The sequence below is a fragment of the Mixophyes fleayi genome, chromosome 3 (genome assembly GCF_038048845.1).
Source record: "Mixophyes fleayi isolate aMixFle1 chromosome 3, aMixFle1.hap1, whole genome shotgun sequence".
NCBI classification, from domain to species: Eukaryota; Metazoa; Chordata; class Amphibia; order Anura; family Limnodynastidae; genus Mixophyes; species Mixophyes fleayi.
Window position 1 is genome coordinate 65474131 of NC_134404.1, and position 20989 is coordinate 65495119.

Genomic DNA, 20989 nt, shown 5'->3' on the forward strand with positions numbered 1-20989 from the left:
TCAGAAACATACAACAAATAAATCGCTATGTGTCATCATATACGTCAAGGACACTTTTGTGCACAATATCGCTATATTGGGGTTAAACTCACCTGCCAGCGTCAAAGCATCTCCTGTAGGTGAGTCCCTAAGCTAGTGATACAAATTTATATTCAGGATGTCACACTTAAAACCTTCCACTGAACCTCCCATCTTTTAAAGCCTGCAGCACTTGGAGGGAGTGGACAACTCCCAGAAAAACAAACTAGAAAATAGTGAAAGAGAAAGAGGCGCCCTTCTTTAAATTAATAAAATGTGTACAAGTGAATAAAATCCTCTGAGGCAACAGCCAAGGACAAAAGACCAATAAAAGATATATATATATATATATATATATATATATATATATATATATATATATATATATATATATATCTTCTCTCCAAAAAATTGAGGTTGGACACAATCCCATACACAGTGTATGAAAAATACCAGTAGCCCTATATAAATTTTGTGAACAATCTTATTTTCTAGAATTTATTCCCTACTTCGCTATCTATGGGACAATCATGATCGTCTCGATACTGTTTAACTCTTGGAAAGTCAGTCTTAGGCAACAGAAAGCAGTTTCGTTTGATATGTGAAAAGGTATGTGTCTTCTATGCTAGATAGTTGCATATTTGGGGCAGCATTTCCAAACTGTATTATTACTGCATGGAATAGCTGTGTATATTATAGGAAAGCACCTGAATCCCAAATTCAGGTGTCTATGAGTATGTATCACTCATTCGCTAAATACGTGCCCTAAAGAAAACTGGGTATTGAGATTTATTCTACATCAAAGACTTTATTTATCATAAGTTATAGTTGTCGATAGTTATTTATTTACCAATATTAGTGTACACATTTCTTAAGTGCCATACGTCAATTCCTAACGTTCTAAAAGCCAAAACAAATGGTGCTTATGGAGTTAAAATTCTCAATATTACAATTCAGCTTCTTATAGAGGGGATATGTCACCATCCTTGAAAAGTATACACAAATTATAAACAAACAAGAAGCACCAAGTAATAAGTTAAATGTATAATAACTGGAGATTATATATACGTCAGCCAGAGAAATCACATAAGTGCAACGCTTCAGGTTAATAGCCTCAGCTAGTTGTATTCACCAGCTTGCAACACAAAACAAAACAAACAAAATCCTAGCCATCTGGCTACTAGCTAACACAGTGTAGTATACTCTCTAGACTGAGGGGCCTAATGTCCCTCACTTTAAATCAAACAAGTGGAACTCACAGCATAGATTGCAGCTTCTCTCAGAAGACCCCTGATCTCCTCCCCAGACAGTGAGAGATTGTCTGGGGAGCCTTTTATAAGCCCCACACAGGTGTGTGTCCTGATTACTCTGCTGGGAGTCTCTGAAGCTGAGAGATCAAATGAGGAGCTTTTCCTCAGAAACAAACAATCTCCTTGGTGTTTAAAATACAAACGACAGGAACCTGGGACATTTACCTCTCGCCCAGAGCTTCTGCCACAATATATATATATATATATATATATTATTAAAGTAATTTTATCTTTTTCCAATAAGCATTGTCTAAGCGAGTTCTTGTGTTTCCAAAGCACAAACAATTTATTTTAGCAGATGTAAAAGTTTTAGCAATTCAATGCATAATTATAATACAGTACAGCCGATACATGATACATATTAAAGATGTTACATTAAAGCAGGAAAGTATAAAAACCAAAATACATTACATCTTCCTTATAGGGTTCACCCAGGTTCAATGAATGCACCCATGCTCTCACGTTTCCAGGATCAAAAGAGATAGAACAAAGGCCAGCATGCTTGTATATACTGTACAGATTACAACTCTTAGTGAAGTCTTCATTGGTCCAGGGTTAATGATATTCCAGTTCCTTGCCAGTTATAGGTCAGTTCATTTGATCCTTACAAAGGGTGAGGGGAAGCTTTCCCCACCCTATTGTTCCTATGATTTGACTCTGAATGACCAGTTCAAACTGACCCACATAAAAGTATTTTTGAGCATTAATCTCATATTGCTTGTATCTTGCGATCGCTAGATACGATCGCTATTCTGCCCACACCGGGTTAATGCTGGTGAAATAAGCTTTAATATGAGACCAAAAGCTTTACCTTTTAACACATCTGAACCATAAATACCTTTACTACAGTATTATATATGCATAAATAAACAATCTAATACATTTTACCAATAAATGAATGTGGATTTGAACCTTAATAAATATGAACTATATATAACTGAATGTGTAAGTGCGAGTGTATGCGTGTGTTATTTATCGTGGGATTGTGTCATGACGTGTGGTGTACTGAATGCAATCGCACGATGAAACAATATTATACTTTCATCCAATTATTCGACTTTGACAATATATATACAGATATATATATATATATATATATATATATATATATATATATATATATATATAGATATATACATATGCATACACATAGATACACACACATATAAATATATATATACATATATATATATATGTATATATATTGTAACAAACCTTTCAAGTTCTCAGTAGAACATAGACCTGGGATTCTACACAAAAATGCTGATGCGTTGTCACAGAAATATGCGCTCCTCGCGAAGTCTGCGTCCCCCTATTTGGAGACGTTAGGGGGAGGGATATGTAACAAAAGGAGGCATTTAGCTGGCAATATGCAGAGAAAGCAGGGAAGTAGAGTAAAACATTGGCACAGTTATGTACCTAGGTGGAGATTTAACCAGGTAAAAACATATGTGTAGTAAAAGTTGGTTTACTTACAAGATTTAAAAAGCTGCTTCCTCTCAGCAAACAGACAGGGTGTATCTGAAAGTCTAAACAGAGCCAGGGATGGGCGTGTCCTTTTTAAAGAGAAGGTGAGAAGTTGTACGCGTGTGCTTCACCAGTAGCGGGCTCTTGCCACAATTGGTGTCAGGAGTGGGATGCTCCGGGAAGCAAGTTTCCGCTACCCAACCCGCGCAGATGTCAACATGGAGGAAGTACTGAGAACCCTCGCAAATGTGGCCACTGCGCAGCAACAGCAGCAAGCTCAGATGCTACAAGTCGCCGAGGCACAGGTGGAAAACACAAGGCTCTTAAGAGAAGAGTTAAGCCAGGGGAGACATGACAGAAATGAACCACCTGGTCCTGTTCTCCTGAAAATGTCGCCAGGTGATGACGTAGAAGCATATCTGGTGTCCTTTGAGAGACTTGCAAAAAGGGCAAAATGGCCTCCTAAAGATTGGGCTGAGAGACTGGCGCCATATCTGACTGGTGAAGCTCAGTGAGCTTATATGGATCTAGATGAGGAACGGGCCTCTGATTATTCGTGCCTAAAGCCTGAGATATTGGCTCGCATTGGAGTTTCCGGGCCAGGCCGAGCCCAGCGCTATCACCAATGGCAATATGATAAAGAAAAAATGGTCAGAGCGCAAGTGGCTGAGCTTTCTAAAATTTTAAAGAAATGGCTGCAGCCTGAGGAGAATTCGCCTTCTCGGATTATTGAAGTTCTGGCGATAGATCACTGCATCCGGGGGCTGAACCGTGATTTGCAAAGGTGGGTTCTGCAATCAGACCCATAAACTTATGAAGAGCTTGCCACCGTGGTAGAAAGGTTTTGTGCGCTACAGCAAATGACTAAAGAACCTGCATTTGTGCCAAAGCCGCTGCCACACCAAAAGCCAGGTTTGACAATTCTTTCCACAGGGCCCAATGGTAAAACTGCTACGGACAGAGGGCCAGGTGCAAAGCTGTCTAATCTGAAGTGTTTTGAATGTGGTGAGCCAGGCCACTTTAGTGTCCTAAACTACAGGAACCCATGGACTGTTCTGTGGCATATATTGGGCCTGCATTTCCAAGCTGTTTTACCATGAGTCCCACATCAGGAAGTCCTTGTTTGTTCCGGGTGACTGTGCTAATCAACCAAAACCTTGTTCTGGCCTTGGTTGACTCAAGGAGTGAACTCTCATTGGTTTCAAGCTCTGCCTTACCCGAAACCATAACTTCTCGGTTGCCCAAAGTGAAGGTTTTTGCGTACATGGCACCACAGAGGAGTATGAAAGAACAATACTACCAGTCACACTCAAAGACAAAACTGTTATGGTGGTAGCTGCCATAGCACCTAAACTCCCATATCCACTCATTTTGGGGCGAGACTTCCCACTCTTTAATGATGTCCTCGGTGAGCGGATCCGGCCGGACATGCCGGCAACTGATGCAATGGTCGGAAGCCCGGTCTTAAAGGAACCGCTTAAGAATCCACAGCATCTGGACATCGATCTTTTGGAACCGCCAAACCGGAATGCCATCCTGGGAGTCACAGCAGGAGTTCCACAAAAGCATCCACCTGTGGGGAAACATGGACAGTCCAAACTAGCATTGGTCGGTTATGTCGCAGATGAGCCCACCCCGCCTGTCAGTGAGGATACGGACTGGTCCGCAATGCCAATTTTGTTTCCTCTGCAGAACTTTGCTCGAGACCAACTTATTGATGCCACTTTGGAACATGCCTTTAAAAGTGTGACTGAGGTAAATGGGGTAGCGAAAGCCGCCCAGCCTGCAGAAGGTATACCATATTTTATTGTTAAAAATAATTTCTTGTATAGAGTTGCTACTGTACAGGGGGGAAAAGTAGAACAATTAATGGTTCCTCAGGTCCATGTACCCCTAGTGTTAAAAGCAGCACATACACATGTCTGTGGGGGACACCTAGGGAAGGATAAAACACGGGAACGAGTTCTGCTTAGGTTTTACTGGCCCAGTGTACACATAGCAGTGAAAAAGTATTGCCGGTCCTGTCCCATTTGTCAGAGAACCTGTCCCAAACCCATGTACAGGGCACCTCTTATTCCAATTCTAATAGTACAAGTTCCCTTTGAACGGATAGCTATGGACCTTGTGGGGCCAATGGAAAAATCAGCACGTGGGCACCAATATATACTAGTGGTGCTTGACTATGCAACCAGGTATCCAGAGGCAATTCCCCTGCGAAACATAAATTCCAGCACCATAGCTAAAGAACTTGTATTGATGTTTACATGCTTGGGAATACCCAAAGAAATTCTCACAGACCAGGGTACTCCATTCATGTCTAAACTGATGAAGGACATGTGTCAGTTGCTAGGGGTTACCGCGCTTCACACCTCTGTATACCATCCACAAACAGATGGCTTGGTGGAACGCTTTAACCGCACATTAAAGCACATGCTCAGGAAAGCAGTGGCTCAAGAAAAAAAGATTGGGACACTCTTATTCCCTATTTGATGTTTGCCATCCGTGAGGTACCTCAAGCTTCAACAGGGTTTAGTCCCTTTGAGTTATTGTTTGGGAGACAGCCCAGGGGTATCTTAGATATGTTAAAAGAAGGCTGGGAGCAGCAAGGTCCCAGGGAGCCAAATCTGCTACAATTTGTTTCCCAAATGTATGAGAGGCTAGGAAAGATAGGGCCCATTGTGCAGCAACATGTAAAAGAGGCTCAGGAACGACAGAAGAAAAGTTATGACAAAAGTGCTGTTGTTCGATCTTTCAAGCCTGGGGACAAGGTCCTAGTCCTGGTTCCTACCCAGGAAAGCAAACTTTTTGCCCATTGGCAGGGTCCATATGAAGTTCTAGAGGCTGTCGGTCCTGTCAATTACAGAGTCCGCCAGTTAGGTAGGAGAAGGGAGGAGCAAATATATCATGTGAACCTCCTTAAACCCTGGCATGATGAGGAAACCTCTCCTCAGGTAGTGAGTACTGCCATTGAAAAGTCTGAAGTGCCCATAGAGCCAGCCTTGTCCATTCAGCAGAGACAACAGACTGAAGAAATGATTCGCCGGAACAGGGATATCTTCTCTTCCATTCCTGGGCGCACTACCTTAATCGAACACGACATTGTCACTGCGCCAGGAGTCATTGTAAAGCCATATCGTATTCCAGAAGCTAGACGGGTGGACGTGAGAAAGGAGGTCGCGAAAAGATGCTCCAGGTAGATGTAATTGAAGAGTCCACGAGTGAATGGAATAGTCCCATTGTGCTTGTCCCGAAACCCAATGGGACAATTAGGTTCTGCAATGACTTTAGGCGCCTAAACAGTATGTCGCAGTTTGATGCCTATCCGATGCCACGTGTGGATGAACTAGTGGAAAATCTTGCTGGTAGCAATTATTTGACAACCCTTGATCTAACAAAGGGTTATTGGCAAGTTCCCCTGACTTCCACGGCCAAGCCAAAAACTGCATTTTCCACCCCTGATGGTCTCTATCAATATGAAGTCCTACCCTTTGGGTTGCATGGGGCACCTGCCACCTTCCAAAGGGCCATGAATAAATTGCTACGACCTCACACAGCTTATGCAGCCGCTTACTTGGACGACATAGTGATTTATACCCCAGACTGGGGATCACATTTAGCCAAAGTTGAGGCAGTCTTAGCTTCATTAAGGTCAGCAGGGATAACAGCTAACCCAGAGAAATGTGCCATAGCCATGAGAGAAGCCAAATATTTGGGGTACATTGTTGGTCGAGGGCATGTAAAACCCCGACTAGACAAAGTGGAGGCAGTCAAAAATTGGGCAAGACCAGAAAAAAAGTCGCAGTTAAGAACCTTTTATAGGCTTAGTAGGTTACTACAGGCGGTTTGTAAGCCACTTCGCCACTAGAGCTGCTCCACTTACGGACATGTTAAAAAAAAGTTGTCCAGATAGATTAACCTGGTCTGACTCTGCAGAAACCGCCTGGTCTGATCTTCGGTTAGCTATTTGTTCCTCTTCAGTTCTACAAGCACCGGATTTTACCTGGAGGTTCTTCCTCCAAACTGATGCTTCTGGTGTTGGCTTAGGTGCAATCTTGTCACAGGAGAAGAATGGAGTAGAAAATCCTGTCCTGTACCTAAGTCGTAAGTTGCTTCCAAGGGAACAAAAATATGCCACTGTGGAGAAAGAATGTCTCACCATAAAATGGGCTACAGAAGCTCTGCGCTATTATCTCCTAGGCAGAGAGTTCACCCTAATAACAGACCATGCACCATTAAGATGGATGCAGAACAACCGGGAGGTAAATGCCAAGGTAACCCGCTGGTTCTTGGCACTACAACCTTTCAAGTTCTCAGTAGAACATAGACCTGGGATTCTACACAAAAATGCTGATGCGTTGTCACAGAAATATGCGCTCCTCGCGAAGTCTGCGTCCCCCTACTTGGAGACGTTAGGGGGAGGGATATGTAACAAAAGGAGGCATTTAGCTGGCAATATGCAGAGAAAGCAGGGAAGTAGAGTAAAACATTGGCACAGTTATGTACCTAGGTGGAGATTTAACCAGGTAAAAACATATGTGTAGTAAAAGTTGGTTTACTTACAAGATTTAAAAAGCTGCTTCCTCTCAGCAAACAGACAGGGTGTATCTGAAAGTCTAAACAGAGCCAGGGATGGGCGTGTCCTTTTTAAAGAGAAGGTGGGTGTGTCACCTGTCCATCAAGCTAGGCCTGTGGGAAGAGTGTCAGGTATAAAACCCTGCTTGTTTCATTGTTCAGGGAGATCACTGCTGGGATTGCTGGCTGATCTTGACAGAGAGCTGGACTATGTATAGTAAGCGTTTAGGGTCTCCATAATTGCTGTGCAAGTATACGGTGTCAAACAATTATTACCATCCTGACAATAAAGAACCATAAAAAGGAAGAAGTTGTACGCGTGTGCTTCACCAGTAGCGGGCTCTTGCCACAATATATATATATATATATATATATATATATATATATATATATATATATATATATATCGATATAGATACAGATATATCTATATATATATATATATATATATATATATATATATATATATATATATATACATATGTATACACATAGATACACACACACATATATATATATATATAAATATATACATATATATGTGTGTGTATATATATATATAGACATATATATATATATATATATATATATATATATATATATATTTACACATATGTATACACATAGATGCACATATATATATATATATATATATATATATATATCTGTGTATATATATATATATATATATATATATATAAGTTTGTTTGTTTGTTGTCGAATATCTGTGACACCCCTGCACCGATTGGGATGAAACCAATGCGAGGTGGTCTAGTTGGATCATGGCCAGGTTTTAGTGGGGTTATGGTCCTGGTTGGACCTCCCATTGCTGTACATTGGGCAGAGAGTTGACCCGGGGAGCCTGTTCTGAGCCTTCCATTGGATGGATTTGGACAAAAACTACACAGACTGGTAACATTGGATCCCAGAAGATATACTAGGGGTTGAGGTCCCATTTGGACCTCCGGTTGGTGTACGCTGGCCATAACTTTGACCCGTAGAGCCTGTTCTGGGGATTTCACTGGATGGATTTGGATGACATTTTATATAACAACTAAACCAACACTGGGCAGCCACCTCCTGGGTGCGTTGGAAGAGCAGCTAATCTGCTAATTATTTTTAAAATGTTGGCAGTTACATCCAACTCATTGATAACTTAATAACTTCAAGATTTAAATCCGGACAACGCCGGGTACTTCAGCAAGTATATGATAAGGTACAAAAACTATTTAAAAAAATAATAATTTATTTATAATTGGCTATGACATAGATTATCTCATGACCTAACCATATATATACAGCACTAAAAATAAAAACAATAACTAAGTAACAATAAAAAAAATATTTGAGTACAGATTAAATTAGAAACTATAAAACAATGTTAAAAACACGGTATCCACAGCTGCATAGTTAATGAACTGAGAGCGTTATATCAGTAAATAAAGTTAGAAGGGAGGCGAGCGGCCAGCTCACCTCACTAATTATAGATTTTGCTCTGTACCACAGTGAGTGATGTGGAATGTATTTAATGGAGCATCTCGCTCCCCTTGTCATCACTGGAGTCAAGTGACTGCAATTCAAGGGATGGGCTTTTCAAATTCAGTGTCAGAGAAACAGGTATCTTACCATAGCGTCTGGCTTCCTTGCTCCTTGTTCCCTTTCTACATTTTCCTTGAATTCCCTGGTTTAATTTTTGGCATCTGACCACTCGTGTACCAGATCTCAGATTGTTGACATCTCTATCAGTTCTTTCTTACCACAGCATCACACCAGAAGGCAGCTCAGAGGCCCTTAACCTCATGTATCACACTCCTGTTGTCGTATAGGTTGTAAGCTTGCAAGCAGAGCCTACTTACCTCTCTGTCTGGTTGTTAATACCCAGTCTCATATTACTGTGTTTGTTCGAAATTATAAAGCGCTACAGAAAAATGCTGGTGTTATATAAAGAAATGTTAATAAGTAATTAAATCAGCGAAACAAGTATTCAGTGATCTAGGGTTATTTTTTTTTTAGCAATGCCTAATTTCTATTATACAGTATATTATTGAGATTGTCTTACATTGTTACTAGTTCCATGGATTTATTACCATGTATAAACACATGCTGGGTGTGAACAATTGTTGGTGGACAGCTTCAGTTAAGAAAAGTTTGTGCAACCGTTTTGCCTCTCGGAACTTATATGAGTTTCATTACTTGGCAGCACAGACTCCTCTATACACTTCTTCAGATCCTTCTCGGTTTAAGCAGCAGCCTTATGGTATGCAGACATAAACAACAGAACTTTAAAATGTACCTGTAATCTACATGTAAGAAACCCACTGATGCTTGACAGATTTTGTGTATCTTATTTCAGTGATGTCACCAGTCCATATGAATTCATGGGTGGAATATTTGTTCAGCCCATAAAATAGCTGCCAACACTGAGTGTATTTAACAGATGTATTTTAATTTAAAACAATCTGAACTGAAATATTTTTTTAGCTGATAAAAATGTACAATTTTATTGACATTAGATTATATGATTGTATGGAATTCAATTGGCCGCGTTACTGTCAAAAGTAATGCGGCCTGTGCATTTTATCGATATTACGGTAATAATGTACATAATTACCATTAATACAGTAATATCAACACCGGCTTTTTGCTCGCAGCTCCCAGAAATCTGTGCTAAAATTACCATTGTCGAAGTCGTATAATTGGATGAACGAAAGCATATTGGTTAATATTGGTTTATTGTGCGATTGCACTCAGTATGCCACGTGTAAAATACGCACGCACACACTCGCATTACAACATTTAGTTATTTATATCATTCATATTCATATTGGTTCTGTTATACAGTGATTTATGAGCAGATAGTATTTAGTTTATTATTAGTTTATATATTATGATTATATATATATATATATATATATATATATATATATATATATATACACTTTAGTGTTATTTAAGGTTCAGGTTATAGGAAAGGTGTCATGTCTGGTATCATAATAATCCCCTATTTATCAGCAGTTGTCCGGTTCATTCGCCGAATTGCATACTCTAGTGATGTTAGGGAATATATACTTGAAGTAATACTGACTATAAAATGCTAATAGACTAGTTGAAACTGGAGCCTTGGCGGGAAAAGTCAGAGCACAACCCCTGGAGAGATGACCCCCACCTTTGGATATTTTGGTTTAACCTGTAGCACTCTGGACCTTCCTGATACCTGGACCAATAGAAGCAAGCCACATCATCTCCATTGTTCTCACTGTAACACTGAGTGTATATAATAACAGCTCTAACTGACACCCCTCAGTCATTCTCTGACCACAGTATTCTGGAGTGAAATACTGACCACTGGTACCCGTGGGAGCGCAGCTAGCACATGCGAATGCAGCGGTATGTATTTATCTTTTGGTATTGGCTGTACTGTATTATAATCATGTATTGAATTGTTAAATTTTACATCTGCTAAAAATAAATAACTTTGTGCTTCGGAAACACAATACAATTGCTTATGCAATGCTTATTTGAAAACAATAGAATTATTTTAATAATTTGGGGGCTCTGAGTGAGGTTACGTTACCGGAAGGTATGCAACGCTTACGGATTTCGGTTCCTCAACAAAGGGTGGATTGACGCATCACATACGGTAAAGAACACAATGTGTTCAAAACCTGTTGTTCATTCTGTGTTGAGAAACCGAATGTCCACTGTTGCATAATCTGAAGGAACGCTAACTTGAATCTAGGGACAAAAAAGAAAAATGTTTCTTTTTATTGTCATTTTGCGTTTTAAAAGATATTGCATTGCATAGTGTATGTGTACTTCCGGTATTATTGCCACATTTTTAAACAATCGTGTTCATAGTCTGTTATATATGTATATTATAATCACTTGTTAAAACCTCTGAAAAAGATATTACCATTGTTTGGGAAATCTATTTTCTGTGCAGAAAACAAAAGGTTGTATGTGAATGGTATGCATAAAGATAAGAGAGGAGTTTGTTAACTGTTGAAAAGAGACAGATAAGGGAAGAATTTGTATACTGTTGAAAAAAAGACAGACAAAGAGGTGATTTATTATTGAAAAGACAGGGATATCGGTTGCTGCCTGACGAGGTGGACTGGACGGCAAAGGTAGTGTTTGAAATGAGAACACTATATAAGTAGTGTGCGGCATTTTGAGTAGCATACAGTGTTGATTTTAAGTAATATACGGTGTTTTAAGTAGTATATGGTGCGGTGTTATTTTAAGTAGTGTGCGGAATTTTGAGTAGCATGCGGGGTTATTTTAAGTAGTATGTGGTATTTTGAGTAGCATACGGTGCAGTTTTTAAGTAATGTACGGTATTTTAAGTAGCATATGGTGTGGTTTTATGGTAATATGTGGTATTTTGAGTAGCAGACGGTGCAGTTTTTCAGTAGTATACAGTATTGTGAGTAGTATACGGTGTATTGAAGAAGTATATGATTTGAATAAGTAGTATACAAGGTATACGGTGAAAACAGATTTTGTTGGTAGAGCCAGGGTATCGAGGAGCTGATAGCCCTGTGGCCCACATTGATATTTCTGTGTTAGGGGTCCTCGTTTGGTGCGAGAGGAAGTGAGTGGACTCAGCTAGAGGAAATACATCCACGGCCATTAGAGATCTCTAGTGGTAAATTGTTTATAGCAAGGGGTTGAAATTGTTTGCTGGAAGGGACAGAATGCTGCGGTATTATCTGTGGTCCGCATAAAGGGTATTGTTTTCTGGAAGGGACAGAGCACTGCGGTGTTATCTGTGTTCCGCATAAAAGGTATTGTTCAAAATAAGTGATAAACACACGCTAGAGATGGCCAATGTACTGCCTAAGGAAGGCCTTATTGGTTCAGCAAGATTTCTCATGTGTAAGAAATATGGTGCATACGCAACGGCATATTGCGACAAGTGGGTCAAGAGGACCAAGGATTGTGAGAGACCTTTTTTCAAATATAGGTAGTTTTGACTCAGAGGTGTTAAATAATGTTAGAGATAAAGTACGGTTGATTAAATCAACAAAAACGAGATTTGAACATGATGACTGTTTAAAATTGTGGCAACAAGAAGGGTACACGTGGCAAGGGAGCGCGTGCTCAGCGGAAGTAAGTGTGGCGCAAAGTGCGCGCACAACAGAAGTGAGCGTTGCAAAGCGAGGAGAACTGAGCGCAAGCGCGCCCCCGACAAATGCGGTCGGGGCGGTAAGTACAGCCAATACCAAAAATGTTACAAATGTAATGAGTAATTTGTATGATGTCTTAAGTTATGATGAGAGTAATGTTTTAGAAGAAGAACATGTACCCACCATTATTTCAGCCATTGCCCATGCCAGTAACATACAAGAAACAGTACACGGACAAGGAAAGGGAACGGTTCCACGAGCAGGGGTAGCGGCTGAAATCAATGAGAACAATGTAGAAATGAATAGAAAGGGGGACATTCTTTATACTGCAACAGCAATTCTAGCAACTAGTTCAGAATGTAGCGAATTGGTAAGTCTGCATCCTGTCTACACAACAGCAGTTCCCAATGGGAAGGCGGACAGAGATGGTGTAGTTCTCATAAAACATGTAGCAATGCATTTTCCATGGACTAGGACGGAACTGTTTACAATTATGTCTGATTTCCCTGATCCTAAAAAAAGATTTGGCCAAGTGTCAGAAATTTATTAGACATTTAGGTAATGCACATGAGCCTACTAATAAAGATTGGCGAGTAGTGTTTAGAGCTTGTCTTCCTCTCAATACTGGTATACAAACGTTCATTAAGGATTGTAGGTTGGAGAAGGATAAATCCTTAACCAAGGATGACAATCAGGACAATATTGGACGTATAATCACACAGTTGGCCATATATTTTCCAGTGTCAGTGGAATGGGGAAAAATTTTCACTATCAAACAAAAAGGTAGTGAGATTACAACTATTTTTCTAGGGCTCTAGTGGCCATGATTAAGTACACAGGGATACCAGATATAAGGGAAAATCCACATCATAGGGAGGTAACTGTTGCAGTGCTAATGGACGGTCTCCAGGAGGATCTAAGGACCTGGATACAAACCTCTTTTCCTAATTGGAGAGGTCTCACAGTAAATGAAATTAGAGAGCATGCTGTAGAACATGATAAAAATATATGTAAAAAGGAAAAAGCGCAGAGTGACAGGCTAATGATGGTCAGTATCCAGGCTTTAGAAAGATTACATTCACAACCTCAGAATTATAAAAATCTCTATAAGGGATGAAAGAAACAGAAATATTTGAAGTGTTTTAATTGCCTTAAGAAGGGACATTTGAGGAAAGATTGCAAAGAAAATATTAGAGTAAAGGCTAAGAAATTAGGACCAGGCAAGGCAAATAATAATCAATGGTAAGTATTAATGTGTAGGTTTAGAAAGAAACTGATTTAAAAAGTATACTTTGTTGATTTTGCTTGTTTGTTTTATGTTGTCATGTTTGCTTTCCTGATCGCTGGCCGATGGTAAAGAATGAAAATGTTTGTTTTGTTTGTTGTTTAAAGATAACTATCTTGTCTTTTCTTCTCACAGATAAGAGTAGACGAAAGAAATATAGACTTAGTGCTTAAGGGGGTGGGATAGAGAAGTAGAAAAATTACTCTTGAAAGACAAATTAACAATGGATCATTGGAACACTCTTTGCTTTAGGCTGCAGTGACTCATAATAATTTGTTTGGCTGAGAATCATTATCCGAAAATGAAGTATGTACATACTTTGCTCCAAAATATCGTTTTATGTATTTCCGATAAGCATAAGTCACTAAGAGTTAATCTTTCATTTCTCTGTTATAAGTCAGAAAGTCCTTTGCAAAGGTATGTAGTTATGGTGATACCGAGTTATTAATGAACAAATGACGGACGACACTGGATTGCACGGTTGATGTAAGACCCCCTAGTAAAGTATGGGGAGGGGTCATAGTTTAGTGAATAGTTAAGGGGATTAGTGGAATGAATACAGCCATTTTCCCATAGTGTCCAATGTCATTTACTGTAAAAATCTCCCTTTCTGCATGTCTATTTGTTTTCAAACCCTTGTATTCAAATCTTTGTATTCTCATTATTCATTGTTTTCTTATTTCTCATTCTTTACATCTATGCCAGTATCTCTCTCTCTTCTCTTGTATATAGATACAAAAAAGATGTAGACACGGTCTCAGTAATGGGGCTAAGACATTTTTGTGACAGGGATATACACACTAGATTGACATGAGTTACAGAAACAGTTAGGGGTTTTGATTTATGTGTATAGAAACTGCTAATTTAGGCAGAAAGGTTCTGTTGTGGAAATACGATTCACGTTTTATAGATTGCATATCTGTTTTGTTTCCTTTTTTTTGTTTTTGTTTTTTGTTTTTCGTGCCTCCTGTACAAAAATTTGCCTTTATATGTATGCACAAAGGGTGGGGACAGGAGATTGCTGGAGGTTAGATATAAAGATATGCATCTCTGTGTAGAACATTGGAGTAGGATTTTTGCCACAAGATACGATATAATGTGAAACCCTAGAAAATGTGTTTTATATTTTTTCACTGTTAGACAGACATGTACTGGATACTGTTATATTTTGAAGAAAGTGTTATAGACATAGACCCCTTTGCCCTTCTCACTTAACCAAGTAGCTGAACATGGGGTACTGAAAATGGTATGTGAGTTGGCAGAGGGAAAATCGATTGATATACATTGGTCTTCAGCATTTTTCTAGTCATGGGGGCGATGTTGAGGTGACTGAAAAATCCTTTATAGCAATACCAGCACATGAGTAGGACACTACATAGAAGACTTTATACAGTGACACAGTTACCAACTGAAGTAGCTGCTGGTAAAGTCCACACTTACACACACACGACTATACATGGCTGTCACACCAGGGTGAACATAGCTGTCAAATAGACAGCAGGGTTGTGTGTGACAGCTGACAAATCTATGTTTGTTTTGTTTTTCGTTGTATTGTTTTAAAATGTGAACACACACACACACAAACATGCACACATACACATATTAGATAATATATGAAGATTTGTGTTACCTGAAGAATTTCTCCAGGTGAAACAAATCCACTTCATCCAATTACCACCATGCAGGATCCTCAAGTATACACTGGTGTACCGATGAAATATGTCTGGGTAGAGGTGTATTGAAATGTGTCTAATGTATTACTGTGTCATACTCAAAGCTTTAGTTATTCAATGTGATAGCTAGAGTTATAATAGGTGATAGGGGAATTCATGTTATTGATAATAAATGTATAATGTATGAGTAGTGGTAACAAATCACATACTTTTGATTAGCCACAAACCAGTGTGAACATAAAGTAACGGTACTAGTTATAACGAATTGAATAGAATGAGGGTTGAAACTTGATTGAAGGGGCTGATAGTTTGGCCACTAGTCCTCCCCACTATCAAGATCACTCCTGGGCTGCCTCTTAACCTGTTATTTTTTAAATGTTTTTGACTTCTCTTGTGATGAGTTTGTAGCTGAGAGACTAGTCTAGACCTTGAGAGGGAAGGTAAATAGTGAGACAGTAACCAAGAACATTTAAAACACTGTCTCCTGAAAATGTACACTAACTGTCAGGACGTTGGACCGGGAGAGTAAGTTGTGGAGTAATAATTTCCTAGGCTCAGGTTATTTGACAGACAGGTACCAAGTGTAAGCTACCAGAATTACGACTCCAAGAGTAGCAGAGACACTGGTACCCATTCCACTCACTGCAGAGGAGCCAACACTCAGAGAGGGGTCCAAGTGCACTCATGAATCTGTTCTGGAAGGCCTCGAATGCAGTTAGTAGCACCTGAGCCAAAGGTTTTTCCTGTTTTGTGTTTCTCTCATTTCATTCTCTCGTCAGGACGGTCAATTATTTTAATTATTGACAGGTGACAGAGGCTGGTTCAGGTAATGATATTGAGGAATTGGGGATGAAGGAGAATATAGAAGCACAATCGGTCCAGCCAATTACTGTATTCAATTCAGGGGTAAAGGAAAATTTGGAAACCTTGGAGCTTGGAGAAAGTGTGAGGGGCTATTGTCTGAGTAGCATTACGTCCGTAAATACGTTGACCCCATAGTTGAAGAGAGGTACATCCAGCGATGCCAGTCCAGTAATATTCGGACCTGAGCAGGCATCCTTGAGAATGATTATCATTCTTGGGTGGGTAAGGTTTTAGACCAAACTAAGTGCTGGGCGTGCCTTAGTGATTATATCGAGTAGGACTAGTTCTCTTTCCACTAAATATTCTTTAGGTACCTGAATTATGGGTGGGAGGTCACTAGGGAAAAAAGTACGACACCTAGGTCCCTTAGTTTGGAGTCTCACAATATTTGGCAAGCCGACCACTGTTTCACGTACAAAGAAACTTGAGTATTGGGAGGCTGGGAAGAACGAGCACACAATAGCCCACCCCACAAGTGTTGAAGAAAGGAAATGTTGATATTATTGGAATGTATATTGTAACTCAGGTTTATGATGTTATTGGTGAACATGAAATGTTTAAATGTTGTCTGATCTTAAAGACATGCTTTGGTTGGATGAACCTGTTAGATATGAAGAACTGTAGTAGAGTATTCTGTATAACTGATACATGTTCTATTGTACTCTGTACCCCTCCAAATAATGTATTACATGTTTTATTGTACCCTTGAGGGACATACAAAAAGGGTTATCTCCAAGCTCCAGAGGTCTATAGTAAAAGAAGAAACTGTTTTGAAGATTAAGACTCTCACTTATGATAACTTGTTTAGATCTACAGACAGCATGGCCATACACCAAGGGGGACTTGCATTACAGAGCAATGAAACGTGGTACTGAGATCCTGCATATAAAATCTTTAAGGTGATAGTTTATTATACTATCAAAGGGTGGAACTGTCAAAGTCATATAATTGGATGAACGAAAGTATATTGGTTAATATTGGTTTATTGTGCGATTGCACTCAGTATGCCACGTGTAGCATGGCATACTGTGATCGCACTGTAAAATACGCACGCGCACGCTCGCATTACAACATTTAGTTATTTATAAAATTCATATTCATATTGGTTCCATTATTATTATGGCTACCAGTGCGGCATAAACACATAGAACAGGTAGACGAGGTCTTCACCTTTAGCAGCCGCCTTGCCCGTAGAGACTGGTTATGCTCACAGGTACTCAGATGCCCCCAGGTCTTATGCTCAGAGTAGTATGTGTTTATGCTAACACTGCAGCGCACAGGTATAGGAGATTGCACACGGAGTAGCGACAGGCCAGATGTCAGCGGACTGGGCAGGGCACCAGAGGATATGTCAGGTATAGGCAGAAAGGTCAAGGTCACAGGCACAGGTTCAGGATCCAGGGACAGGCGTAAGATCAGGGTCACTAGCAGAGGTTCAGAATCCGGTTTCAGGCAATAGATCAGGGTCAGAAGCACAGGTTCAAAGTCCAGGAACAGGCAAAGGTCATACACGGGTAATCAATCTCTGGTTACACACCAAACACAGGAACAAATAGCAGGCAGCAGTACTGGAGACAGGACGCTATAACCGGCAGTGAGGCCCAGATCTCACTGCCTTAAATAGTACTAGGAGCCAATCAGGACAGAGGAGGATAGGGCTGAGAATCAGCCTAAGGAGGCAGCTAATTAATTACTAGCTAGAACTAGCATAGGAAATAATATAACCAGGAAGCATGATAAAAATATAAGTGAACCAGTTTAAATCATATAAGAGCTCCCCCTGGTGTGGGAGGATGTCCCTACACCCTCCTACATCTATGCCACAAGGATAATAACAGAGCACAGAATCTAAAGCACACGCCCGGCTGCTAGTTCACGCCAGGATTTGGCATACAGCCGCGGCTCGTGACAGTTATACAGTGATTTATGAACGGATAGTATTTAGTTTATTATTAGTTTATATATTATGTGTTATTTAAGGTTCAGGTTATAGGAAAGGTGTCATGTCTGGTATCATATTAATCCCCTATTCATCAGCAGTTGTCCGGTTCATTCACCGAAGAGATCGCACATTGCATACTCTAGTTAGTGATGTTAGGGAATATATACTTGAAGTAATACTGACTATAAAATGCTAATAGACTAGTTGAAACTGGAGCCTTGGTGGGAAAAGTCAGAGCACAACCCCTGGAGAGATGACCCCCACCTTTGGATATTTTGGTTTGAACTGGCCTATGACCTGCAGCACTCTGGACCTTCCTGATACCTGGACCAATAGAAGCAAGCCACATCATCTCCATTGTTCTCACTGTAACACTGAGTGTATATAATAACAGCTCTCACTGGCACTCCTCAGTCATTCTCTGACCACAGTATTCTGGAGTGAAATACTGTTCACTGGTACCTGTGGGAGCGAAGCTAGCACATGCGAACGCAGCAGTATGTATTTATCTTTTGGTATTGGCTGTACTGTAATATAATCATGTATTGAATTGTTAAATTTTACATCTGCTAAAAATAAATTACTTTGTGCTTCGGAAACACAATACAATCGCTTATGCAATGCTTATTTGAAAACGATAGAATTACATTAATACCATATTAACAGTAAAAGACTTTGTGCGGCGTTGTGTCGGGGGGAATTGAATTCCCCCCTATGTTAGTAAAATGAAGATGACAAAATCTCTGCAGCCCACATCTGCTCTAAAGACTTGTTTAAGTTTGCCTATTGCTGCATACTATTAATGTAAGGGGTGTAATACATACCCTCTAACATCTTATTATTGTATTGTAAATTTGTTTTATAAATATAATGTATGTAAATATTATCAAATGCATTATATAGACAGTCAAGCATGGTCATGTTTACTAAACTTTCTTAATTTTATGTTTATTTTGAACAGATAATGACACGTATTCAGGAGTACAAAGACATATGGATACTTTTGCTAAAAATATTTGAAGAATGCATTAAAGACCTGCTCAGGATCGCTGATGACGTAGACAAATTCCATAAAGGAGCCACCATTGCCAGCATCACAGGAAGTTCATTTGGAATAGCCGGAGGAATCACCAGCATTGTAGGCCTAATCCTGGCCCCGTTTACACTTGGTGCATCTCTGATTGTCAGTGGTGTTGGCATTGGTGTGGCTGTGGCTGGAGGGGTCACCGGAGCAGCGGCTTCTATAGCTGATACTGTACATATTAAAAAGAAATGCAACAGAGTAGAAGAGATTGTTTCGGAAATTCAGGGGATATTTACTAAAATTCATAACATTTCTGAAAATATTAAAGGTGAATATGAAGCTCTTAACTCTGTGCTGGATGCAGAACAAATGGAAAATATGGGCAAAATTGGGGGGAGAGGTGCATTCCTCACACTAGAGATAAGTAGATTGGTTCAGCTGGGCAGAATATCTGCAGCTGCAACTAGAGGGGTCGAGTTAGTAGCTCAGGGGGCTCGGGCAGCCAGAGTTGTTTCCGGCGTTTTTGCTGCAGTGTTCATAGTGGTTGATGCTGCTTTTGTGGTAAAGGGAGCTATAGATCTGCACAAAGGTGCTAAAACAGAGGCAGCTGCTGAGATAAGAAAAATTGTCCACGAACTACAAGAAAAATATGATGATATGCAAAAGGAAAATAAAAAGCTACAGGTGCTCTTACAAGATTTGGAAGCAAATAAAACATAAATAGTTCACTTCTAAGAAGGATATATACACTTATATTCAAAATCCATATATTACATGTATCATATTTCTTGGTCATGCTTAATTTATCTTGATATTTCTGAGATTTTCACCAACTGTAATGTGACACTTTAATAATCACTGTATCAACTTTTTTTCTACCTGCTAAAATCTTATTAAGTGATTTTATTATAATAATAGTCTATGCTATAATAGACTATGCTATAATAAAATTGTGAGTAAATGCAATTTGCACCGATACTTTTCCTGCATAGTACTTTCCAAACTCAGAAACAGGTCCCTTTTACTTGTCTCATAATAATGAATTATTGGAGCAGGTCATAACACTATGAAGCTGACAATAAATGATTTTCTCACCCCAGTAGAAAGTGACGTTATTTAATGAGTAGGGGCCTGATTCATTAAGGATCTTAACTTAACTTAAGAAACTTCAGTCTCCTGGACAAAACCATGGTACAATGCAAGGGGTGCAAATTAATATTCTGTTTTGCCCATAAGTTAAATACTGACTGTTTTTTCATGTAGCACACAAATACTTGATAGCTTATTTGTACACTAAAATTTAAAGTTGATATTTGTGTGCTGCATGACAAAACAGTCAGTATTTAACTTATGTGCAAAACAGAATACTAATTTGCACCCCTTGCATTGTAACATGGTTTTGTCCAGGAGACTGAAATAAGAAGTTTCACAAGTTAAGATCCTTAATGAATCAGGCTCCTAGCCATTATCCAGCCAGTCTTAATAGTTAACAGGAAAATGGATCCTGTTTGCTGAAAGCTGTATTCTTATCATTATATCATCATCTCGGCAGCTGAGCAACACTCAGCAGTCATGATGTAAAATATTCATAGATAAGTTATCACTCTAGAGGCCCCTATTTAGCTTTACTGAGCACACAGTGGGGGGAGAGGGGGCTGGAACATACATGGAACTAGTAGCTTGGTTTGAGCTTCCAGTTCCACAG

At 39.5% G+C, this 20989-nt stretch overlaps 1 protein-coding gene across 1 annotated transcript; it reads left to right on the forward strand.

Moving 5' to 3' along the window:
* Positions 1–557: 557 nt before the first annotated feature.
* On the forward strand, positions 558–20004 carry LOC142143137 (apolipoprotein L3-like). The gene is made up of 2 exons (XM_075200849.1): positions 558–627; positions 19222–20004. Exon 2 carries the CDS (start codon positions 19225–19227, stop codon positions 20002–20004), a length of 780 nt encoding a protein of 259 aa, XP_075056950.1. The 5' UTR covers positions 558–627; positions 19222–19224.
* Positions 20005–20989: the final 985 nt, after the last annotated feature.

What these genes read in the sequence shown, in the direction of transcription:
- LOC142143137 (XM_075200849.1), top strand. Translation starts at nt 19,225, where the DNA reads ATGACACGTATTCAGGAGTACAAAGACATATGGATACTTTTGCTAAAA.